Source organism: Ursus americanus, chromosome 11 (genome assembly GCF_024610735.1).
Source record: "Ursus americanus isolate L20-20 chromosome 11, mUrsAme1.1.p, whole genome shotgun sequence".
NCBI lineage: Eukaryota > Metazoa > Chordata > Mammalia > Carnivora > Ursidae > Ursus > Ursus americanus.
In genome coordinates, this window is record NC_142137.1 from 66641809 (window position 1) to 66668005 (window position 26197).

Below are 26197 nucleotides of genomic sequence, written 5' to 3' on the forward strand. Positions count from 1 at the left end.
AAGTGACCTTCCCTCTACTACGAATTCCCAAGGAAGAAAATGTTAGAAAAGTAATGAAGGGACATCTAAAGCATTAAAATGGTATGTGCAACTCCAGTATAAACGTTGTCATCTGAACGCCTGTGACATTCTGAAGAGCCATATTGGAATTACGTGCAAATAACCCCAGTGCCAACTGAAGACCATATTTTCGTTATTCCTATTTTCATCATCACTGGCTTGTATTATTACCTAACATTGAAGTTCTTTCCATGTAGGTACAGTCACGACATCCAGCTATGGCCCAGTTTTTAGCATATATATCTCATTTGATTGTCAAGTGATATAAGTACTGTAGCATCTGGGTCATCGTTTATGCTTATATTTGACACCTGTGGCTAAAAGATACTTTGGGACCACATGCTATACACCAAGATGATAAGGTAGTACTTAGTTGTTGGAATTTTTGTTTTTTTAGAAAATCATCCCTTATATTTTCTAAACCTATTTTTTAAACCCTCCCTTAATCCAATATCAAAAAATACTAAACCTATCAGTTAAATGATTTATTTAACTAGTATTGCAGAATTCTCCATACCTCATCTGAAAAATCTGAAATAGTAGAAAAAAGAAGTTACGCATGCTTAAATGATAAAGTTAAATAACAGAATAAAAACGAAGCTTTCCTCCTAACCTACATTGTAGGTAGATTTTAGAAGTTTATAGTGTTTCTATAACTGTAACCGAGCACTCATAAGACCCCCAGAACACAGCTTCACAGCCAAGCAGACATAAATGATGCCTAAGGCTAATACTTTTGACAAGAATTGGAGCAGAAGCAATAAATAATTTCACTCACCCTTCATTTGTATACAAGACCATCTAAAAAAGTCCCAGCTTTGCTTTTAACAACATTTAATCTGTGTGCTAGGTTTATTTCAAACAGGAAATCAGCAAGTAAAATAAAATGTATCCCAACATGAGCAATTCTCTTTGAAAATCTGCAGAAACTAAAAGTAAATTATCTCTGCATCGTTTTCAGATTGTAGCATTAAGTGATAATGTGTGTGACATCCGAGCATCTGAAACCATAAACTTCTTTGCAAGTTAAATGGCAGTGCTTCATTTGGGCAGGAAATCAGCCAGCCGTCACGGTGACTGCTGAAGCCACAGCAAATGCCCCAGCACTCTCACAGCATTGTTTCATGCTGCCATCTCGAGGGTCTTTTCATAGACACTCTTACAAGTGATCAGGTTTCTATTCCAGTGGTCTTCTGCATTTGGATGATTTTTTACTTTTAGAATCGCAGTTTCATGGAATTCAACCTCGTATTTGATAAGTAGGAACATTGGAAGCTTTGTTTTGGAATGATAGCATGAGTCTCAATTTCCGGTTTGTAGTGGATGGCTGGTCACTGCCCATATCCAGGCGCTTGGTAGGCTTTTCTTAAGATGATGTAAGTGGTTAGGTCAATTAAAAGACGCCTAAGGGCGTCTTGGTGTTCGTGCTGGAGCATAAGCCCCGCCACACGGTCGTCAGAGAAGAAAGTAAGCAGTGATGTCGCCCCCTACTGGTTGAAGAGAGGAGTCCGCACGTGAAAAGCCAAGAAGTTGGGCAGTGGTGTGAGAAAGACTGAGCTAGGAGAAGGGAGAGGTGGGAAGGAAGACAAGGAAGGGAAAAGAGGAAGAAGAAAGAAGAAATGGGCAAATAAGAATCAGAAGCAGAGGCGAAAATGAAGAGATATAAGAACATCGTTTCATGGATCACCTCCACAGTGACCTTGAAAATACTGCCAAGTTCTTAGATGGGATTGCAGCCATGAAGGTTTATCAGTGCACCCTCCTGGGAATTTTGGCATTGTGCAAAATGAGGGAACGCTCTGACCTTTTTTAAAAAAAAAAAAAATTAGCTGTCTCCCAATCATTGAGTCTTTCCTAAGAAGGAATGTTCAAAACATGCAAAGTTAATATGAGAAGTATAGTCCCTGGTTGGAATCCGATACAATCCATCATCCTGTGGAGCCAATAGGAGATTTTATATGGGCAAACTCCGGTAGAACAAAGCCTAGTCCCTGGGTACCCCCAGATGGGGTTGGTCGTCTACAGGAAAATCTGTTTGACTGTGGCAAATTATTTTCAAGGTTTGGGTGCAGCAGGATTTAGACACTAAGGTTCATGGTCCCGGTGATTGTGCTCACTGACGTCAGTGCCGCAAGTTAAACTGGTGGGAAGGGGTGCGGGGCAGAGAGTAGGTTAATTACTACTATGAAAGCAGTCCCTATAATGAAGGAAATATCCATAACTATACTCAGAAAGACAGTCATCTTTTTAAATGTTTAAAGAAATCAATGTAGGAGAGGTGCTTGAAGTCAGTTAACACAAGTCAGGGTTCAAAATAGCCATTTAAATATTTCTGAGTAACTTACTTAGATTTTTTTTTTTTTATGAAATGGTTCAGGGTCGATTGTTTTTCATGCAATTAAGCCCTTAGGCTTTATCCCTGTGAACTGAACACTGTTTTTAATAGTCCTGGCCGGGAGGCTGAGCACAGATTTGTTACTGTTTTAATGAGTTGTCAGTTTGGCCACGGGAAGGCTCTGTAATGTGTACAGGAGTGGGCCCGGGTTTGGAGGGGACTTTCCTTTTAAGAAAAAGAAAACAATATGCCAGGAACCAGGACTTGGAGGGGCCCTGATCTAAGCCTCATGGCTTCAGCATAAACCCACCTCGGGGTACGTGTGGTCTTGTTAGAGTCTGTAATATCAAGCCTTGCAAGGCACATCCAGCTCCACCTTGAGCTCCTGGTGAACACAGGCTCTAAGGAACCGACAGACCACTTCATCCCAGGAGAATCTGGTGGGCTCTGCAGTGGGCATGGCTGGAGGGGAGTGATCAGGGAAAAGGGGCTGGGCACTGAGCTGGGGACAGGGCTAGGGGCAGGGTGGCACCTCTCCACTCATGCTGGTGCCCCTGACCTTGAAAATCTCCAGCTCTGCCCTCTCACATAATCTGTGAGTCCGTAAGAGTCAGTCTTGCACCAATCCCTCAAATAGAATTTGCCCGTTAGTTTTCAATAAAAACGTCTTCCTGCAGGCTAACAGAGACAAGCAAATCTGATTTGCAATTTTATCTTTCCTTAGAGCAGAGGGCGTTGGGTAGACAGAAGGTTTGAGGCATAGGGAGGGCTCCAGAGGGAGGATTGAGAACAGGATCCCCGCATCCAGGAGAGGGCCTGCTCGCTGCAGCACGACTCAGCCCTGGGGTCGCTAGCCGGCCTGCTCACAGGCTGTACCGAGCCCGTGGAAGTGGAGGCAGTGAGGGAGCTCAGCTGTCTCGGTCAGTAAGGAGACCAAATGGTGATTTTCACAAAATGTTCTTTGCAAAGCACAATATATCCAAAGCCCTGAGAGAGTTTCCGGAAGATGAATGTTTAATCAGGAAGGTTGCTCTTCTCTGCCTCTGCCCTGTCAAGACTGAGCTGCTGGGCTGGACCAAAATGACCATACCGGAAAGCTTGAGCCTGCCCGCAGCACCCCCCCCCCCCCGCCCACAGCACCTCCCACCGGAAAGCCCCCTTCCCCTCCCCAGAGCTGGGATCCCCTGCCAGACTGGACCATGGGAAAGTACTGCAGTGGCAAAAACCACGGAGTGCTGATTAGGAAGTAGAAGGGATTCCAGCCCTTGCCCCAGGCTCTCGGTGTTTCTGAGCTCCCTGGACTGGAAGGAAGACTGAGGGGAAAATGACGGTCTCCCCTGAGAATTGCTTTCCTTCATTAAAGAGCTCTACTCTCTCCTGGAATCAGGTCTTCCGCCATCAAAAGCCTGTGAATTCATAGAGACTGCAGCTCTCCCTCCTCTTCTGCCCTCCCTGGGCTGGGGGCAGGGGCTGGCCTGCCACTTGGGATTGTAGAAGGAAGCCCATCTGGCCAAAGGACACACACTGGAGGAAATGAAGGAAAAGCCGAGATGTCCATTGACAGATGAATGGATAAAGAAGACGTGTGTGTGTGTGTGTGTGTGTGTGTGTGTGTGTATACATATACATATACATATACATATACATATACATATATGTATGGGTATACATATGTATATATTATATGTATACACACACATCGGAATATTACTGAGCCGTCAAAAAATGAAATCTTACCATTTGCAATAATGTGGATGGCATTAGAGGGTATTATGCTAAGCAAAATAAGTCAGTTGGAGAAAGACAACTACCATATGATTTCACTCATATGTGGAACTGAAGAAACAAAGTGGAGGAACAGAGGGGAGGGGAAGGAAAAATAAAATAAGATGAAAACAGAGAGGGAGACAAACCATAAGAGACTCTTTTTTTTTAATGATTTTTTATTATATTATGTTAGTCACCATACAGTACATAAGAGACTCTTAACTCTAGGACACAAACTGAGGGAGCTGGAAGGGAGGGAGGTGGGGGGATGGGGTAACTGGGTGATGGGCATTGAGAAAGGCACCTGACAATGAGCACTGGGTGTTACATGCAACTGATGAATCACTGAGCTCTACCTCTGAAACTAATAACATGCTATATGTTAACTAAATAGAATTTAAATAAAAAAATTTTTAAGAAAGAAAAGGAAGGAGGGAGGGAGAGAGGAAGGAAGAGAGGGAGGGAGGGGAGGGGAGGGAGGAAGGAAAGCCTAAGGAGTCGGAACTTGGATGAACTCTCTCTCCTCCCTGAAGGCTGCATGGTGCGAGGTTGGGGCTGTCCCCTGCTCGGAGGTGGGTGAGTGACGGCAGCTCTAGGTGTCCCCTGGGCAGGCGGACGGTGAGGCACTTACATTGTAGACCCATTAGCACAGGTTGTACAAGAACTCAGGCATTCTGAAAAAGAGAGGAGGGGATACTAAGACAAGGAAGATTTATTAAGTACTTACTGTGTGTCATGCGCAGTATTGAAAGAGGTTTACAGTCAAACAACCCCAGCCCCAAGTCCCGGGTCCTTGCCTTACTCTGATCTGTAAGGTCTCGAGCGAGCCATCCATTCACTCCAGCCTCAGGGTCTTACCTGCAAAGAGGGGAAATGTGTTTGTTCTAAGAACTTCTGAAGAAACTCAGTGCAGTGCCTAGCTTACTGGTTGAACCTAGAGTCACACCTATTCCTCCTCCTTCCTGGGGAGGAGCGGTTCCTGAAACCCCCCAAGGACCTACCGCGCGCACTCAAGTTCAAGATCTCTGAGCGCCGCCGAGGTCTCTTCTGGCTGAGGCAGAACCTGCCCCATCGCTCAGGGGAGGGTTCCACATTCCACATTCGAACAGCTAAAAATAGGTTTTCACCGTTTCTTTTCCCAGCAAGTGAAGTGAGGGAAAGGACATGAGGTGTAACATGACGTAAGAATACTTAGAAGAAAAGGAAACATCTTGTAAAACGTTGGCATTCTCAGATTTAAAAAAACCACAGAAGCTCAATTAACGGTTCTTGAAGCGGATGGAAATTTAGCAGTGGGGAATTCTGGGGCTTTGTGAACAACAGTCTGATCAGACGCCGAGGAGCCATTCTGCTTTTTCTTTTTTTTCTTTTCTTTTCTTTTCTTTTCTCTTCTCTTCTCTTCTCTTCTCTTCTCTTCTCTTCTCTTCTTTTCTTTTTTCTTTTCTTTTCTTTTCTTTCTCTCTCTCCCCCTCCCTCTCTTCCTTCCTTTTGGTAGTAAAATATACAAAACATAAGACTTACCATTTTAACCATTTTTCAGTGTACAGTCCAGTGGCAGTAAGTGCGCTTACAGGGTTGTGCAAAGATCCAGGCCTCTTCCTCCCACAAAACTGAGACTGTACTCATGCTCACTAGCTCCCTCACCCCTCCGCTGCAGGCCTGGGCACCCACCCTCCTTTCTACTTTCTGTCGTTGGGAAGTTAACTCTTCTGGGTACCGCATGTAAGTGGAATCATAGAATATTCGCCCATTTGCAACTGGCTTACCTCACTCCGCATGATGTCCTCGGGGTTCATCCGTGGGGTAGGGTGTGTCAGGATTTCCTTCCTGTCTACGGCTCAGCAGCGGTCCATTGTCTGTCTGTACCACATTTTGTTGATCCGTTCATCTGTGGACAGACCCCTGCTTCCACCTTTTGGCTATTGTGAAGAATGCTGTTACGATCGGGGGTGTGCAGGGCCCTGTATTTGTAAAGCAATAGCGTAAAAGTGGTTTGCAGCACACGGGCCACCAGCGGCCATTGGAGACCGCTCTAGGTGGTGAAGCCTGTGACTCTGTCGGTGGGATTGTTTCTTCATTAGGCCGTGTCTGTGATCAAGGGCCAGGAGCATCGTGGCCTCCGGCTGCGTGTCCCTCCCTGGGCACCTGTGGGGGATGAGTACTTCCAGCGGCTTATTTAGGAGCAGGCTCTGGTATTTCCCGTGTGCTGGGTGTCTCTGGCTGATACTGGGCTACTGTGCACGCTCTCGACCTTATCTGACTGAGGTGTCACTAACGGGTTTCTCTCTCTCGCATCCCGCCCTTCCCCTTCCCCCTGTGCCCCCTTCCCTCCCCACCCTGCGACCACCGCACCTCCACCCTTCTCTTTGCTGGCTCCCTCCTGCTCTCCAGTGCGACCAAGACCAGTGCATTCAGAGCACCAAATTCGTTTTGCAGGCCGCGGCCACGCCCCTGCTGCAGAGCGAGCCCAGCCTCACCAGCGACGAGCTGCACCTGCCCGGGAAGCCGGGCCTGGGCACGCCCTGCGCCAGCCTGACGCTCGGGCAGCCCACGCCGCCCTCCTCCATGCCCAACCTCGCCGCCGAGGCCGCGCTCACAGACATACTGCCCCTAAAAGAGGAGCACGTGGGCCACCAGTTCCTGACCCCAGAGGAAGCGCCCTCGCCCCCCAGGATGCTGGCGGGCAGCCCCCTGGCGCACAGCCGCACCATGCACGTGCTGGGTCTGGCCAGCCAGGACTCTCTCCACGAGGACTCGGTGCGCGGCCTGGTGAAGCTCAGCTCCGTGTGACCGCAGCCCCCGAGGGGCCGCAGACAGCGGGAGCTTTCCCATGCCCCAGGTCCGTGATGGCGAGGACGACTCCGGGTCCTGGGGCAACAAGACCCCTCGGAGAGCAAATGGATCCCCCTCCGAGGGCAGAGGAGGGCAGGGCCCAAATGCCTACAGCTTGGTTTGGGTTGAATTTTCTTCCCCACCCTGACTGATAACAATGGCAATGGAGAAGTAGGTGTTTTCAGGCGACTGGAATTTGAGGGTGGGCCTGGAGAGAGAGGAACAGCCTCCCAGGGCTGCAGTCCAGGTCTGGGAGGAAAGGACCGTGTTCGTTCGGTTGGAGTCTGCTCACTGCTCTCGGGACAGACACACGGAAAGGTTGAGGACACTGGTGGCCAGACTGAAATTGCACTTATGTGTTATGCTACTAATATTTGAAATAGACATGCCATTCCATTTGTTAATTAAAAAAAAAAAACAAAAAAACCTAAAGCGGAAAAAAAAAAAAGACCAGATCTGGATTTGCATGCCACGCTACGTCTGTTTACAGCGGTGTTGGTATTCAAAAGGAAGTGCTTGCTTGCTTGCTTTCTTCTAATTTGGTGAATTTTCAAGTGCTGTTTTATGGGAAGACAGTGCAACACACCGAGACTAGTGGACAATGCCATCACTCACCAGCCACTTGAGCTTTCTTAGACGGGTAGGTGGCGCCGGGCTGCAGAGGGCTGCTGGGGTTTAGCCTATCAAGTATCAGTTAACCTTCTGTTTAGTAGTTAGGTGAGCTGTTGTGTTGTACCACGCCTGCCACAGCCTCCACCTCCTTGTGTGACCAAACTTCCTGTGGACAGCCAATAAAATGACGTCCTCTGTTACTTCGGATCTGCGTACAGTTATCCTTAACAGCTTCAGTGACGACACAGTCACCTGGATGGCCTGTGGAGAGCTTGGCTTCATTGAAGTATCCCTAGCGAGGGAGGAATGGTCCCCAAACAGCCAAAAATAAAATCTTTGAATGGGGGAGGGGGGGACTTATGGGGTGATTTCTCAGGTAAGAGGGTAGCTTTCCAACAGTGGGGTCTTTCTTTCTTTCTTTCTTTCTTTCTTTCTTTCTTTCTTTCTTTCTTTCTTTCTTTCTTTTCTTTCTTTCTTCTTTCTTCTTTCTCTTTCTTCTTTTCAATCCTCTCTCTCTGACACGGTCTTAGCAGAATTTGCTCCATATTGACAGATTGCCACAGGCAGTGAATCGAGGGGAGAGGGCGCGCAGGGAGAAGGGCCGCTGTGGGGCCATCTTCTGCGTCCTGCTCTGTACTGCCAGCACTCAGAAAGGGCAGCGTGAGGTCCTCCTCGGGTATCAGAAAACGAGGAGGAGAGACCGGCTTAAAGTTGGGGTCCTGATGATGTAGTTCATCATTCTTACCCAGACACGAAGCAGAATGGAATTAAGAAAATTACCACTGCGTTCAGTTCATTTATCACCGAGAAGGGAGCTGGCTCTGTGTTTGGGGGAGTAAGTCCCTTCGGAGACAGCTGCAGGGACGCGGCAGGCTCTGTCCTTGCTTCTTTCCAGATGATAAATTCAACAGCCAAATCGACTCTCGTTCAAAATCAAGCTGGGGCTCCTCACAACCATGTGAAACACCAGACGCCCCAACGGTTTGCATTTATGGAAAAAGGCTGTTTCTCCCATGAAAGAGTTGCCATTTTCTAGAAAAGGAAAGGAGTAAAGAAAAAGAAAAGCACAATTTAAAGTCTCATTTGGAGTACAGCCAATTCGTTGTTGGTGGAGAAATCTTTTGTGCTGAAAACAACCACAGAATTCTTGCGGTGTCTCGGCACCATCTTTACTTTTCATACCGTATATACGAGTAGAAAACAGGAAAGGTAAAGGATGTGTAGCCGTTGTTGATCTCCTGGACCTCCTAAGTCCTTGTGCTCACTTGGAATTTATAATAAGGGGGAGAGAGCTCTTCCTTACACAGCCACACACACACACACTCACAGTCATAGGGATTCTCTCCTCACACGCACTACCTGTGAGCAAAAAGTGACAGCCCCACGATGTGCCTTCCATAACTTTCCCAACCCTCTGCTTTCTGCCTCCTTCCATCTGCTGCCCGGAGGCCCTGGGAGAGCGCTGGCCCTGGGGAGAGGACAGGTCAGTTCTCACTCCAGTATCTGTGTGGGGTCTCCATCTGGAAGGTGAGGACAATGGACTTTTGAGTCTTTCCGTTTCCAACATCCTCTAATTCAGTAGTTGCTGATTTCCCATGATTGGTCCCTCTCTCCACCTCCTTATGATGAAATTCAAGAAGTAAGGATCTTTCATTCGTCTTTAATAATCAATATTTACATCGTCTTTATTACTGATCCTCCACCCACCCCAAGCCTGTCTCCTGTACCCACTTGACATCATTTATCAAAAAGGGGATTGGGAATTTCGGTGAAACAAATCAAAGCTATTCAAGGCTGTTCAGGGTCCAAGAGGGAGATTAACTTGAATGGGCCAATTTGCTAAGACAATTAACTTCTTAAAACCCCAAACCAGAGAGATACTCACAGCCCTTTATTCTGTGGCTTAGAAAAGAGGGGAGAGTCTGCGGAATGAAGGACCGTGATCCCGGGAGCTCCCTTCTTCCCCTGATCTCAGGAAAGTGACTTCTGGCGATGGGTCTGCATTTCCCATTAACGGATAAATATATGCATTTTTAAATGTTGAGTGGTTCCATCTAGCTGTGGCTGAGTATAGACCTTGATCTTTCTAAATTCTGTCAGTGTGTTATGGATTGATTGCATGCTGGCTATAAAAATAAGATAAATATTTTACCATGCTATTGAAGTTTGGACCATTATCAAACATATGCACACACACACTCACTTTGTTGTTTAAAAATTCATCTGCTTTCATCCTCCCAGGAGTGCGCCGGGGACTGCAGGCTTCCCAGGCACTCAGGGGCTGAATTGAGCCTGAGTATCCTGGTCCTTAGAAGGATGTTGGATGGAGCATCAGGGCGGCCGATGGCCGGCATCTGAAAGGCCAGGATGACGTGGCATTCTGTGCCTGGGGAGACTCAGCCCAGCATTTGTGTTGTGCCCACTCAAAAAAAATGCTCATTCCAGCTTTCGCATGTCATTATTTCAGCCCGGGAGGATGATGCCATAACCCCACCCTGTGCCAGCAACATGCCAAATACCTATTCTGGCCCAGAGTAGCACGAAGAAAGAGTCTTTCCCTCCGCGCCACCCCTTCCAAGCGCACCTCAGTCCCCCCCACCCCCTGCTGTCCCCATTGTATTTAGGATGACTGACCGGGATTCAGAAGGAGAAGCAAACCCCATTTTATGAGCCATGCTTCTACTGGACCTGAATGGGTTTTCAAAAGCCCCCCTAGCTTTTTACTGTCCTGGGCCTGGGCCTTCTCATCTGATTCAACAGCAAGGAAAATGAATTTGCCCAAATTGACAGGAAGTGTCCCTGGCACTGGGGCCCATAATAGCATCTCCAGGGAAATGCTGGACCTGGAGCCATTTGGGGACCACCATCAGTGGGTGCAGAGGCTTCTGAAGGGCACAGCCTGATGGGCTCCTCTGTGGATCTCAGAGCCTCCTTGCTCCCCAAGGAGGGGAGCTATAACTCAGAGGCCCCCTTCCTAAGCTCCGCCCACAATCATCTTCCTCACCAGAAACCCAGTGCTTTTCCAGGTTGGCTTGTGGTTTTGAGTTAGCTAAATGGTATCAGGAATTCGCATTTGTTGTTTAAGGAAAGTTTCCAAAGTCAGTTGTCTTTCATTCATCTACAGGAATACTGCCTCACCTGTTTAGTTCTTGATCGTGTAAGAAAAGAGGATAAAGGGAACAAATGTCAAATATACTTTTCTGATTAATGCCTTAAACTGTTTTGAAGCTGAGCCTAAATCAAATCGATGTTTACATTTTTTATTAAGTACCTATAAGTTGTGGGAGTCAAGCAAATTCATGTCCAAATGAGAGAGCCTTTCAAATGAATTCTTATTCCTCTGGTCCCCTCCACCTGTCCTGGAGCTCTGTGTATGGCCTTGTATGCTGTTTTCCATGTGACTGTGTCAAAAACCACCTCCCATTTATCCCCTTGAAATGCACCCTGCATCTCTGTCTTCTAAGAATAAGTTATTGAAATATTGAATAAGGTAAAGCGTCGTTTTCTTTCAAATAAATGTCAAAGATGCTAATGGTTTTTTGTAACTCAGTAAATCCTCTGTCTAGTTGCCCATTGTACGGTCCTCACCATACGGCCACGATGGATTTTCAAATGAGCGGTTAGTACATTAATCCAGCCATTGAAAATAATTGGGAGGTTGAAGGTTAGATTGTTTCTGGAGCAACTGAATTTGCAGCTGCCACAAAACTAGATAAATGGCCTTAACTGGAATTATTTTTTTAATCTCATAAGCCCCAGGAATTGCATGCAGAATGGGTTGGAAAGCAGATGGGCATCTCGTGCAACACGAAGACTTTTCTTCCATCCGTTGTTGGCTTTTTAAGAGATGCTTGGTATTGCTGATGAAGACATGAATGAATAACTCTCTATTTGCCCTAGATGTGTTAAGATGGATAGTTACACCGAGAGGCCATATGGCCTATGCAAGGAGACATGTTTTCTGGGTTCTACATGAATGGAGATGGTTTTAGCCTGAAGAAAGAAAAGAAGAAAGAAAGAAAGAAAGAAAGAAAGAAAGAAAGAAAGAAAGAAAGAAAGAAAGAAAGAAAGAAAGAAAGAGGAAAAAGGAAAGAAAGAGAAAGAAAAAGAAAGAAAGAAAGAAAGAAAGAAAGAAAGAAAGAAAGAAAGAAAGAAGAAAGAAAGAAAGAAAGAAAGAAAGAAAGAAAGAAAGAAAGAGAAAGAAAGAAAGAAAGAGGAAGATTAAAGCCTTGCTTACCATTTGCCGAGGGCATTCTGTGTTGGTATTTCACACTAGTCAGACATTTTGGTGTGAAAGGGTGGGAAAAAAGGCATTTTAAACTCTTAGTGAATTCAAAGCCCTAAATCTGAACAATGGTGAACACAATATAATACAGAACATTGCATGTTTTCAGACATACTTATGCTTATTTAAGTGCCTTTCATGTTTTAATCAATGTTTGCAGAATCTATCTTAAACCTGAAATGAATTAAGAAAGTATTTTCCTCCTTCAATAAAAACTGCTAATGGCATCAAATGTAAACCTCAGTCTTTATAAGATTGTCAAGGTCAACAAGGTGTAGGAAAGAATCAGATCGATTTGCATTCAATGAGTTTGCACTACGTAGACACTCATCTGAAGAGTAATGGATTTTCTGGTCACAAATATCTAGATTGGTTTCTTACAGCTGTGATTCTCAACTTTTTTAAATTCACAAATGACTTTAGAGCAACAAAGAACTTGAGACCCCCTAATCCACTTGCTCTGTGTTCCACCTTCTAACACACACACACACACACACACACACACACACACCAGCCTTCACCCTTGCCAGATAAGAATTGTGTTTGGCTACTAGTAATGAAATCCCCAGTAACAGTGGCCTGGACAAAGAGATGTTTTTCCTGTCATGCAAAGTAAGTCCAGCAGTAGGCAATCCAGAGTCAGTGTGGTGGCTCCGTAATGTCATCGGTGTCCTGACCTCTTTCTCTCTTTCTGTTCTGCCATTCTTAGCACTGACTTTCATCCTCAGGATCACTTCATGGTCACAGGATAGCTCCTGCAGCTCCAGACATCGACGCCATATTTCAGGAAGGAAAGAAAGAGAAAGGGGAGGGGCAAAATGGGCACCTGACACTTGAGGTGGCTCCCTCAAAGAGCCGTTTCCAGAAATCTTACTCAGCTTTCTCCATGGCCAACGTTGAGTCACATGACTATCCCTGACTGCAAAAGAGGCTGAAGTTATGGTGTTTTAGCTGGGCACATTGTTTCCCCAAATAATGTCAGGTTGTGTGACTAAGGAAGAAAGGACAAAATGAGTATTTACTAGATCATCACAAAAGATAACCTCGCCTCCTCCTTACTAAAAAAGAGACTGTCCAGTTGAGCTCATCCGTTCTCCTCTCCACCAGAAAAGCTTTGTCTTTCACTTTTCTCTCCCTTTGGAGAGAGTTCCTACTTACTAAAGTAGGCTTGACCCAGGCTCTTCCATGACCTCTAGGATCCAGCCCCTTCTCTCTTACACCTTCAATCTCTCTCTTTTCATTAGTTGCTTTTCCTAGGTCACCACACTTTTCTTCCATTAAAAAAAGCAAAAACAAACAACAAAAAAATCCTCTTCCTTGTCGTTCATCCCAGCATTCCCTCATGTCACACTCATGAGACAGGCCCTCCAAAGTCTCCAATGGCCAAATCCAGTGGCATTGGTCCACTTTCTCCTTAACACCTCAGAAGCATCTGGTGTCATGGTACTGCCTTAGAGGGCTGTGCTGGCAGACAAGGCAAGCTGCGGTTGGATGGCCTCTAGGCTCCTTCTCACACAAGCTCTCTGTGCTTTGCCACTGTGCTCCCGTCCTCTGGCTCAGTGACACTGTCATTGCTGTTCCAGTTGGCACCTCCTTGCATTCTGCTTCCTTCAAAGGAGGACATGCCCTCTGCCATTCACTATCCTTGCTCTCCTCCCCTGCAGAGACTTTGCCACTCCCAGTGCCTTCTCATCCTGCCTCCGCCACAGACTCCAGCCTCTCTGTCTCCCAGATCACCTTCTTCCAAGTGCCAGCCCACATCTGAACCAGTTGCCAGGGAGGAGAAAGAGTTTTCAGATGGGATTCTGGCTCTGGCTTGCCTAAAACTAGCTCTCTAACCCGTGGGCAGTAGGTAGAGCCTCTGTGCCTAGTTTCCTTACCTGTACGTGCGGGGCTTCTGATGTGCGAGACTACTGTTGGCTCAGCGTCCACTTAGATGTTCCATCATCACCCAAACTCAGAATGCCTAAAATTGAATTCCACATCTTTTCCCCCAAACCAATTCGTATTTTAGTTGCTGCTTCCCTAGTAGGGTCCTAGGCTGAAAATTCTGGAATGGTCTTTGACTCTTTATTACTCTCCATATCCAGTCAGGTGTCCAGTCCTGTCTACTCTTGCTTTATAGTAGCCATCAAATCTGTCCTTGTTTTCTACTGGATTGCTATCTTCACTATCTTCCCCAGAGTGTTATGATGGCTGCCGAGAGGTCTCCTCCCAAAGCCTGTTCATCCCATGTGACCCAGGCAAATTGATCTTCCCCAACCATGCTAGGCGCATGTCAGATCCCAAGCAGGAAACTGTCAAAGGCTTTTTCTTGCCCATATGCTGCTTGGACCAACATCAAAACCTCTATACTCTGGCCCCAACTTGTATTTCCGCTCTTCTGTCCCTTTCTTCCTGCACTTCCTTCTCTGACCATCTGGCCTCCTCATCTTCTGGTAGGAGCTATGCGCTTCCCACCCTCCCCATCTTCCCTCTGCTCTTCCCAACTCTCCCCATTGTCCTTCCTTGCTTTCAAGGCCTTGCTCAAGGACCAACATGTCAATGAGATCTCTGACAGACCAAGGGACTCCTTTCCTCTGAATTCTTAAATTGGTCTATCAGGTATTTTCTTAAATTGAGGTATAATTCACATACCATAAATTCACCCTTTTAAAATGTACGACTCAGTGGTTTTTTAGTATATTCGCAAGATTACGCCATCACCACCACATCCATAACATTTCTGCCACGTTTGATACTCTTCCTAGAGTACCCGTTATTCACATTCTCACATGAATGTCCTCTCTCCCCAGAAAACATGGGGGCCTGCCAGGCAGGACGATTCACTCAGGCATGGGACCCTCAAATGCTCAGGTAGGCGGGGGTTCAGGTAAGGAGGATACAGTCACAACAGTTCAAGAAACAAAGACCCAGACTCCCTAAGGGGATCCCATCCTGAGGCCTCACAGCCTCAGCACAACGCCAAGCCACCTTCCCTTTTACCCGTTTTTGTGTCCATTGTAAGAAAATGTGGTTGTTGAGATGCAAGGCCCTGTGTGGAGGGAACCCGAGCTGGGGTGAGTCCTGCTCTGCTCCCCAGATCCAGAACGTCTGGGCTCCCTCCACTAGCCCACCTGAGGCTTCCCCTCCATTCCTTATGGCATATATTCTACTTTGGAATGAAATTGGGGTCATAAGTCAGTCATCTCATATAATTCCAATAGAAAAAAGTTAACTTTGTGGGGACCTGGGTGGCTCAGTCGGTTAAGCGTCTGCCTTTGGCTCAGGTCATGATCTCAGGGTCCTGGGATGGAGCCCCACATTGGGCTCTCTGCCCAGCAGGGAGCCTGTTTCTCCCTCTCACTCTGCCTTTTCCCCTCTCATGTGCTGTCTCTCTCTGCTCTCTCTCTCTTTCAAATAAATAAATAAAATATTTTTTTTAATTTAATTTTTTAAATTTATAATTTGTGATCAATAGTAAGATAGATTATTTGGGGGACTGCATGCTTTAAAAAAATTCCATTTAATAAAAATCTATTAACCAGCTCCATTAACATTGTTGGCCACATGACACAGGGGTAGTCACTGAAAAATGTGTGTCACTTTCTATATCATAGAATGCATACACTGTATACTCATACATTATAATTCTTTATTTCTGGATCACAGATCTTTAATAAAAGAGACCTTGAAATAAGACAAAGTAAACATTTGTATGCCACTTCGCTAAAATCCCATTTCTGCTTTGAAACAGCAGCAAGCACGGTGCCATGCACATCACAGCGCTGATGCTAATGTCCGTGCCTGGGCTCCCGCCAAGCATCAGCAGAGCTACCAGATTTGATGAGATGCCAGATGACTGATAAAGGGACAGTAGCTCCCTTCATGTCACAAACAAGGCTGACTGTAATGAAGAACAGAAAGAAATGAGTAGATGGCATATACTCACATATGAAAGCATATACCATACACTCAAATATGTTACAGATGCTTACATGTCCATACATACTACTTTTTATATAGAAATATATTTTGTATACTTTCTACTAACAGATTATATTCCAGAAATTGGCGTGGAATTTGGAATGTATTTTCTCATGGAAGCGAACATCTTAAATGGTATTTAGAACCTAGGTCAGTCACAAAATAACCCATAACTGACCTGAAGTAATACTAGCGACAGACCTGGGCTCTAAACTCCCCAAATCTCTCTAAGTTCTGAGTCCTGAGCCTGGCGCTCTGACCTTTGGAGCCCTGGGTCCCGTCAAGAGTGGACCACACCTTGCTGTCATTTCTACCCCACTACCAAACAGTAAATCCATCTTAAGAAATACATGAACCTCAGATTTCTTTAAAATCTGTACCAGGAGCAAATAAAGCAACGGAAAGAAATCCTTACATTTTCTATTTCCAGAAATTCGAAATAGTGAAATCCTCCTTTGTAATGTATTTAAGGTACCTCTTAAAAACAACCTTTCCCTTTATCTTTAGAGGCTTCAGGAATTTCAGCTGAGATGATTTTCTGGCAGAAATTCTAGATTGTTCCACAGCTGAATCCAACTTGACCAAACATGTACAACTCATTGGGGATTGAGAATTTATTTTTTGTTATTGTTAATACCCTAAATCGAAACACAGACTTTGTTTTGAGGCATATCTAGCTGACATTGAACATTGTGGTGAAAAAAATATTGATTATTTTGTAAAGGCTTTTAAAAAGATTTCCTTGAAACCTAGTCAACACTCTGGAAAGGAACAAAAGAGATGACGCTATGCAAGGGTTCTTCTTAATGTCCTTTTTTTGAGAAATCTGGTCAGCAAACATCTGTTGGTGGCACCTGTGTTTTCTGATTGAAAACTAGCCTGAGTATTGAAATTTAATTAGTTAGGTCAGTCTGGAAGCTGCACCAGAAAACACAGTTTCTTGGGATAATGAGAACAGATGGTTTCGGAAGCCATCAAGGATTATTCCAGACCCGTTGTTCTCATGGAAATACCACACAGGGCTCTCCGTGTCCCTAAGTAATAGCTTCAGACCAGCTGTGTTGAGGTCCTAGGAGGGCCCTATGAACTGACGCTCTGTTAGCTTACTGAAATCTTAGGGTGCCTTGCCTTCCATAGGCATCTTCCCAAGATTGGATAAAAATTAATGTTCTGCAATAAAATCTAACCCAAGAACATGTTAGAGAGTCACTTGAAAATGTGAATCTGAGGACCCTTTCAGGAAGTTCATTACCACCTCGGATTCTCCTTTTACACTGGTTTGGAGCTCTCCACGTGCCCCCTCCTCTTCACAAAGACACCCCTTCACTTCTGCTCCTGTCTTATACAGGATACAAGCCAGGGACCTGGTCATACAAACCCGGTCACCTCTGGACGTGACTTGGCACTTCCTTGGGACCAGTGGACTTCTCGATATTTTCAGGAATTCATGTTTGAACTTCCAGCTGCTACGGCTGATCTACTTTTAAATTCTGTATTATCAGAAGGAGGGGCTGGCATTCGTTTCTGCCAAACACCTCCTTATCAGTTCATCGTCAGGTGGAATCTGTCCTAACAAGAATTCCTTAACTCTTTCCTCAGCATCCTTCACCTGCCAGGAGGGAGGCTGAGCCACAGAGCTACAGAGGAGAATAGTGCTTTTTCTAAAAAGGGAGCAGATTTTCTTTCTCTCTCTATCTCTCTCCTTCTTTCTTTCTTTCTAACTTCCATCAAGGCATCCGTTGCTTTGCTGAGTTGTCTAATCATGAATCAACCCAACCTCAAGTTCTGGGTGAGCAGAACTTATACTTAGAAATCAGGTATTTGTGTCCCATTCATTCTTAGAACTTACAACAAGATCAAAGATGATCTACAGGATGGAAACAAGGGGTTTTCCTTTCAGTTCTTTGTGGTGTCACCACCCTCCACTCATTGAGTCCAAGGGGTCCCGTGTCCCGTCCAAGGGGTCCTGGCACAGCCCAGAAGAAAGAAGTCAGTTCTTATCCTGGAGTGTCTACATAGACTTTTATAAGGCCAGTCCAGAGACAATGACTTGAAGAGAAAAGACCAGCTGAGTTGGGTTTAAACAAAGATTTGGAAGGATATCACTGGCCTTTTTTTTTTCCACCACGGAGAGAAGAGTTGAGAATTCTATCTAGACTGAGGGAAGACTTTGGAGCAGTGGAGAGCTCCCCCAGTCCCCCATGTCATGGGGTCTTAGTGAAGGAAGCCTGCTGCCCTCCATGGCTTTTGGGGGAACCTGAGAGCAGAAGGGACTAGGGCCTTGCTTCTTGGGTCAAGTCTAAGGAGACAGGCAGTCTGCAAGCCAGCATAAGAGTGGCTAGTGGAAATCCTAGCACGTCAGTAAAAGCAGAGAGACAGAGACAGCCCATCTCCCTCACTCCAAGGCCCCAGCTGGGCCAGCAGGAGCAGCTGGATCTGTCCTATGCCCCGGAGTCACGTGGAACACCTATGCACAAATTAGGCAAAGGGTCCTCAAGACCCATTTTTTCCATCCATTGGGGAAATTCCTAATAGACTGGTTTTTATAGGAAGACAGCAGTTTACTGCCATATACCACAAAATTCTCCGGGCAGACACACAGACCTATAGTGTTTACATTATGAGCAGCACCCTAGGGTGGCAGGGACCCTGCCTGTGGTCAGATGGGGTTGCCACGAGCAGATACAGCCAGACACCAGGAGTCCTGGCCTCTCTGCAGTTGCTGCAGATGCCGAAGACGCCCTGAGAGGAGTCCCAGCTCCGCAGAGGCCGCTGGGCAGAGATGGTGATGGAGAACCAGAGGCTTGTTCCGAGGGACGCGGCGATAAACCCCACCCAGGTTCTGAGGAGGCCTGCGGTCCAGGGCAAGAGGGAATGCTGACCCGACCAAGGAAATGCCTGGCTTCAACTGAGTTTACCTAGACTACGTTTGTTTGTTTGTTTGTTTGTTTGTTTGTTTGTTTGTTTGTTGTTTTAGCTGTGGAGGCTCAGAGTTGGAAATTAAGTAGTTCTCAAAATTCGGCTTATTGGTAACCCAGTTTGTGACTATGCCATTTGTACCCATCACAAAGAGGTGTTTGGTCCCCGGCCAGGTGGAGTTCCTACCTTAGTGGTGTGAAGGGCCAACGCAGGGATGACATCAGTCCCTGACTTTCTCCACCTTCTGGCCTCATTCTAGCTACTGTGGCCTCTCTTCCACAGAGAGAGGCCTCTCCTCCTCAGTCAGATACCAGCCTCTCCTCCTCAGGCCCACATGGGCCTCTCCCCCTGCACACACACTTGCAGAGATTTGTCCTCATGCACAAACAGGCCCCCCAGCTAGCTGCCTGGGAATGTCCTTTGGGCACCACGTGACTCAGCTCAAATCGCTGTCTCTAAAACACCCATTCCCCCCATCCATCTCCAGCCCCTTCCCTTGCTTTTAAAATTCTTCATTGCAGTTTTTGCTTCTCAACATTATACACAATATTGAAGTTGTTTATATTGTTTCCCCAAATACAACATAAATCCCGCAATAAACAGGGACCCTGTCTTGCTCACTACTGTAGTCCCAGTGCCTGGAACCATGCCTGCACATGGTAGGTGTTCAGTGGTTTTCGAGTGGATGAAAGACCTTAATTTGGAGGAGACTTGGCATCGCGCAAGCAGCTGCCCACTCCCCAGCCCCTGTCCTTCCGAAGCCACACTGGCCCTGCTGTCCCGCTGACCATGGCTCCAGCTTTGGAAGGCCCCTCAGTGTATCATTTCCCTACTGACTTCAGGAGAGTTTGAGAAATACCAGTATCCTGTGTCTGTGGGAAAGATCTGTTTTTCTCGTTTATGGATTTTTAGTACAGTCATCATAATTGCCCGGGCTTAATGGTGTGCAAGTGCTGCTGGCTTGAGTCCCTTCAAAAATAAATTTTAAAAAAAGAAAAAATCAGAATGCAGTGAGGGAGTAAAAAGAAATGGTTGCCTCCCATTTTCTAAAGCAGGAGGAAGCTCCTTCAGCAGCATCGCCTGCCAACAAATGAACTTTGCACGGACTCTCACAAGGATGCTGAGCAGTTGTGGGGGAGAGTGGGGGAGCTGTTAATTTCGTGGCCACCTGTCAGGGCCTCAAAGGTGGTCCCCGCCGGCCCCTCCCCTGCCCCTCCTGACTTCTGCCCCTCCTTTCATGGCCATTTCATGACTCGTTGAGCCTCCACTGAAGGAAGAGGAACGAGAGAAGAATCAATAACCTGAAACCAGCCTTCTAGAATTCCTTCGTCAGCAGAAGTGGTTCCAGCTCTGAGGATTAAAGAGAAGAGGTCAAATTTGTCCCTAAAGCTAGATTTTGGGTAATCCACCGCTAGAACAGAGGATGGATAGGAAAAGGCTGGCTCTGGGGACCTGAAGACTACACCCTTTACACCCCACGGTCCCCTCCCTCCTTGTCACTCCCTCCTGTTTGTGGTCCCCCTGTGGAGACATGATCTAGTGGTCCTCCCCAGAAGCAAACCCAGTCATGTCCCTATCCTGTTTGAATCCCTTCTTCCTCATCCTCAAACCCCAAACTCCAGTGGCCCTAAAATAGTAACCTCTAAGCTCCTATCAGATGCCCACGGGCCATCTCCGCTCCAGGCCCACACTGTCTGCCTCCCCTTCTCTCTGACTTAGAGCCCTTTGAGGCTTCCTTCCACAGGAGCACTGCTACGTTCCCCTGTGTGCTCATCGTCCCTCCAATCCGGCCATTCTCTCCCACTCCACTGTGAGATCCTCAAGGGCAAGGCTTCGTCTAAGAATCCCCAGTGTCTGGCCCATTGTTGCTTTCAAAAAAATATTTGACTAGTGAATGAATGATAAATGTATGACTTGGTTCTCTTATGCTTTCCTTCTATTCAAGATGTTGAACCACAGAATCCAAAGTCAGAACTTGAAATACTGCCCAAAATGTCATTACGAAGCAGCGCTGGCCACCACATACCTGTTAGAATGGCCCAGATCCAAACAGTGCCAACAGCAGAAGCTGGTGAGGGCGTGGAGCGACAGGAGCTCTCACTCCTCGCTGGTGGGAAGGCAGAACGGTGCAGTGACCCAGGAGGACAGTCTGGTGGTTTCTTATGAAACTGAACGTACTCTTGGGGCACCTGGGTGGCTCAGTCGGTTAAGCATCTGACTCTCAATTCCAGCTCAGATCATGATCTCGGGGTCGTGAGATCGAGCCCTACATCGGGCTCCGTGCTGGGCGTTCAGCCTGCTTGAGATTCTCCTTCTCCCTCTGCCCCTCCCCAGCCTCTAAAAACAAGAAACCGAAAAAAAAAAACAAAAAAGATCTGAACATACTCTTAGCATAAGATCCCGCAATCATGCTTCTTGGTATTCACCCAAAATAAATTGAAAACTAATGTCCACACAAAAACCTGCACACGGATGTGTATAACCGCTTTATTCCTAACTGCCAAAACATGGAAGCAACCACAGTGTCCCCGTGTAGATGGCTGGACCTAAACTGGGATGCATCCAGTCATCGGAATACTATTTAGCGCTAAAAGGAAACGAGCTATGAAGCCATAAAAAGAGATGGAGGAATCTTAATTGCATATTACTAAGTAACAGAAGCCCATCTGAAAAGGCTGCCTCCTGTATGACTCCACCTATACGACATCCTGAAAAGGCACAACTGTGACAACTGTGCACACGGTTAAGCCCTGGGGGGCTTAAGGGAGGAGGGATGAATGAGCGGAGCACAGAGGGTTTTGAGGGCAGCGAAACTACTCAGTATGACAGTATAATGATGGAGAGACGTCACTGTACATTTGTCCAAACCCATAGAAGGTACACCACCAAGACTGAACTCTCCTAATGGAAACTCCGGACTTTGTAGGTCCATCCATTGTAACCAATGTATCAGCTGGTGAGGGACGTTGATGGTGGGGGAGGCTGTGGGCACAGGGGCTGGGGGGATGTTGGAACTCTCTGCACTCTGCTCAATTTTGCTATGAACCAAAACTGCTCTAAAAAGTAAAATCTTAATTAAAAAAAACATACACTGGCCACAACCTAAAAAAAGTAATGACATGATAATAATGATCAAAGCAAATGCACACACACACACACACACACACACACACGGGGGTGAGGGGGTGAATCATGAAATCACACACACACACACACGGGGGTGAATCATGAAATCACACACACACACACACACACACACACACACACACACGGGGGTGAATCATGAAATCACACAGCCTCGGGCCTCGGTCTGACCCTAGGCAGCCCCAGCAGGCTCTCTTTCCCCTGGATCAGGCGCCCCCTGAATAGTGCCCAGTTCCTGCCTGAAGACGGGGATGTTGGGATACACTGCTTCGGCCCATCCACACTTCTGGGGAGCTGGGAATGTTGCAGTGTAAGCTCGCAGTCAGGAAAATCGGCTCAGCATTTCCTGGGTTGGGTCTACTTTGGGCTTACTATCAGTAGTTGGTTTCCTTTGCAGAACAAGAGCTTATTTTAGGCTTGTACACGTCCAGCTGCCTGATTTAGAAGGACTTCAAGGGATCTTAAGAGGAAATGTGTTTGAAAAAAATAAGAACATTTTACTGCTGCAGACAGAAGTAACGAGGGCCCGAGGCTTCTCCCCCGTTGTGTGTGCTTGCTTCCGAAGACTTGAGGGAGTAAGAGCCTTCCTGCCCCCTTGGCAACGTGTGTCCACTGAGAACAGTTTGGGGAGGGCACTTATAGTTACCCCAGTATATTCCTTTCCACAAAGGACTGGACGTCCCGTTCCCCTAGGGAGTGTAAGCCTTGGCAGGGTGCCGTGCTTTCTGCGGCCACGTCCCCACGGAAGACCCCTCCCTCAGAGGCTGCTGCAGAGTGAAAAGACCACCCAGAGTAGCCAGGTCCGGGGGTTCGGGCCCTGCACTCACCACCCCCCAGCAAGCATTAAGGACATTCACTGTGGCCGCCTCCATTTCCAACTCGGTGTCGGTAGCTTTAGAAGAAGATAACGTGGCCGTGCGGAGTAGCAGGAAAATTGTCATGGAGAAACTAGCCCTTCCAAAGGTGAACCATGGTTTTAGCAAGTTTCTCTGGTTAAACAGCCCCCCCCCCTTTGGCTTTGCAGGAGACAACTCCCGGGGTGGAAAAGGAACCAAAGGAGTGATACTGAGCCCCACCTTCCCTGGAATTCACAATTTCTCTGTCTGGCTCATCGCACAGTTAGCCAGCGGGGGGACACTGGCAGACCCCAAGTCAGAGTAAAACAAGAGGATTTATTGCATAATGGAGATAACCCAGCATCAGACTGGCTTGATCCAAGGGCTGGGTTTATATCATAAGGGCGCGATCTCTCAACCTCTCTCCCTCTCTCCATCTCTCAGCTCTGCTTTCCCCCCCACCGCGTTGCCTGCACACTCAGATAGAATCAGCCCTCGGAGTGACAAAACAGTCACTGATGTCCTCCGACTTATGTCCCCCCAGGTCAGCAACCCCAATGAAGGAGAGTGGGAGGGCTCCCTCCTCCACATCTCCCAAGTCCTGGGACACAACCTCACGAGGCCTACATGGGTTGTGCTCAGTCCTGAACCAATCCCAGGAGCGGGAGGACTCCGGTGGTCCACTGTGCTGGACCTAGGTGCCCACCCCTGCCATGGGCCAAGAGGCGGGCCCCCTTCAAGTGACAGGGACTGAGAATAGAGAGGGGTAGCTCACCACATGGACATCAGGGTGGGCTGGCTGAGGGGCGGACAAAACAGTGACCGTCCCCCGACTTTCTCCTGCATAAGCCGCCGCTGGGTGATACCAGTATGTCGAAAAGGTCGGGAACACCACGGCTCGGCCAGCCTCACAAGGGCTAGCAGACACCAAGTCTGTGGCCAAAACAAGGAACGGGAGCCCACGGAGCAGGTGCCAAGCCCAAACCTGGAGCTGTCCATCACCCTGCGTGCCTCCGTCACCCTCATGTCTGGTCAGCCACTGAGTTCTTTCAACCTCAAATATAATAGCTACGCATCCTCCCTTCTCCATGCCCCCCACCACTGCCAAAGTCAACCAGGGTCCCTGCTAAGGGATCTTGCAGGCAATACCCTTCACTGTGGTTTCCGAGGGAAGGAATGGATAAGGCAGGGTAGGCAGACTTGGCATTGGCAAGTTTAAATAATTTCAGTGGGTTCTGGGGAGTAAGGGCTCTTCCTAGTGACTGGCACCTGGGTCTAAGTCTGGCCCTTGGCATTAGGGCAGGTCATAGTGCCCAGAGCGCGAGAGCCGGATAGAGGACAGGGTTGGGGCTTGGGCTCTGGATTGGTTAGTTTGCATATGAAAGGCACATTCTGGGCAAATCGTTCGCTATCACCAGGAGTAGACTAGCCCTGGGAGGGGCAATCCCTCAGGGTCAACAAGAATCCGAAGTCAAAGCCTGGGGCAGCCTGATTAATGCAGGGCTGCATACTTCCTGTGTTCCGTGACCTTGCTGGCCAGAGTCCTCTGTCTGTTCTTTCCGGGCTGTGTTTGCATCAGAAGCTGCTACTTTAGTATCTATGATATGAAGTGATGCAGACACCCAGGACAGAGCCTTTCCTGAGGCCATTAAATGTGCCAAATCAGGTCAATCAAGATGCGCCACTGGAGGGCTCCATCTTGCCTCCACAGAAATGGCGGTGCAGGAGCGCGTCGTTGAAGGCATGAGGTCCTGTCACCCGCAGGTGCTGAGTTCACGTGCGAATGCACAATGGCAGGTGCGAGGAGTGTGTTCAAGGCTTCCACAAGCTCTTCACATGCCTTGAGTTTAGGTGACTCAGAGCAGTGTAGCAAAAGAATATTATATATTTAAGCCATATGTAATCATTAAAGAGCAAGCTGGCTCTCAATATAAAAGTATAATATTTCTGTAAAATTTGGGGGGGAAAAATAGGCAACACCTGTGCAACAGTTTCAGCCAGGGCTCCTCACCTTTTCATCCACTGGGATTCCTTTTATTTTCTCGTCACAGATCCTGTGGAGTCCATGGTAAGATAATAATTATTTTATGCTCCCATTTTTTTATAAACCAACCACGTGCATTATCTATGGATCTCAGCTTCTGGTCGTCTAGAGACAAGCAGTGTCTCCATGGTGAGTTTGTTTAATTCTAGCCAAAAGCAAAGGAACATGATGTGTTGGTTAGCCCGTGTGACATCATTGTGAGCAAGCAGGTGACATCCCACACACTTCGTGATATACTGAAAATAAGCCATGAGCTCCCGTGGACTTAAAGATGCCCTAGAGTCAGGAAGTATGTGTTCAAGAACCACTGGACCACAGCTGGAAAGACCCAGAGCTACTGACCCCACGTATCCCTGACTGATAAAAAATACCATCTGCCAGCTCCTTCAGAGTAAGGCTAACCTCACAAGGACAATAATAATACCTGTATATGTTCCACCTACCATGATACTCCTAGGCATTGCTTCAGTGAATCATCCTATCAGTCTTACGAAACAGGCTCATGGACGTACAGTAAAACCCAAGATCCCTGGGTGAATGTGGGACCCCCCCCCCAACTTCTGAGGCTGTGCGCTAACCTCTGCATTATGATGGAATGTGGGCTTTGAGGATCTCTGAAGGAAACGCTATTAGTCTGCCTGGGCTGCCATGACAAAACACCACAGGCTGGGTCAGCCTGAACAGACACTTCTTTTCTCACAGTTCTAGACGCTGGAAGTCTAAGATCAAGATGCCATTGGCACTGGTTTCGGGTGAGTCCTCTCTTCCTGGCTTGTAGACGGCCACCTTCTTGCTGTGTCTTTACATGGCCTCTTCTCTGGGAGTGTGAGGACAGAGAGATTAAAAGAGAAAGATCATGGGGCGCCTGGGTGGCACAGCGGTTAAGCGTCTGCCTTCGGCTAAGGGCGTGATCCCGGCATTGTGGGATTGAGCCCCACATCAGGCTCCTCCGCTATGAGCCTGCTTCTTCCTCTCCCACTCCCCCTGCTTGTGTTCCCTCTCTTGCTGGCTGTCTCTATCTCTGTCGAATAAATAAATAAAATCTTTAAAAAAAAAAAAAAGAGAGAGAGAAAGATTGTGGGAGAGAGAGACAGAAACAGAGAAAGAGTTCCCAGGTATTTCTTAGGGCCCTCCCTACCTTTATGACCTCATTTAGCCTTAATTATTTCTCTAAAGGCCTTACTCCAAATAGAGTCCTACTGGGGCTAGGGCTTCAACATATGACGTAGGGGAACACAATTAAGTCCACAGCAAAAATCTCTGCACTTTTTGTGGATTCACTCAAGAGTCACCACCTGGGGTACCCAGACTCTGCGCATCCCCTCCATGTGGAATCAGGCTCACCTGAGGGGTCTGGGCACCTGGTGTCCAGGCTTATCAAGATGGAGAGGTGATTT

At 47.2% G+C, this 26197-nt stretch overlaps 1 protein-coding gene across 5 annotated transcripts in view; it reads left to right on the forward strand.

The window, feature by feature from the left end:
• ZDHHC14 (zDHHC palmitoyltransferase 14) overlaps positions 1-13171 on the forward strand; it is a 264790-nt gene extending 251619 nt beyond the window's left edge. For 2 of the 5 annotated variants that reach the window (XM_087865614.1, XM_045805411.2), the window contains one exon: positions 6554-7806. In XM_087865614.1, the coding sequence (XP_087721740.1) occupies positions 6554-6952 (399 nt within the window). In that variant the 3' untranslated portion in view covers positions 6953-7806. Of the gene's footprint in view, positions 1-6553; positions 7807-11359 lie in introns of those variants that run through there. The other 3 variants (XM_087865616.1, XM_045805412.2, XM_087865617.1) reach the window with 2 other exon arrangements.
• The last annotated feature ends 13026 nt before the right edge of the window (positions 13172-26197 follow it).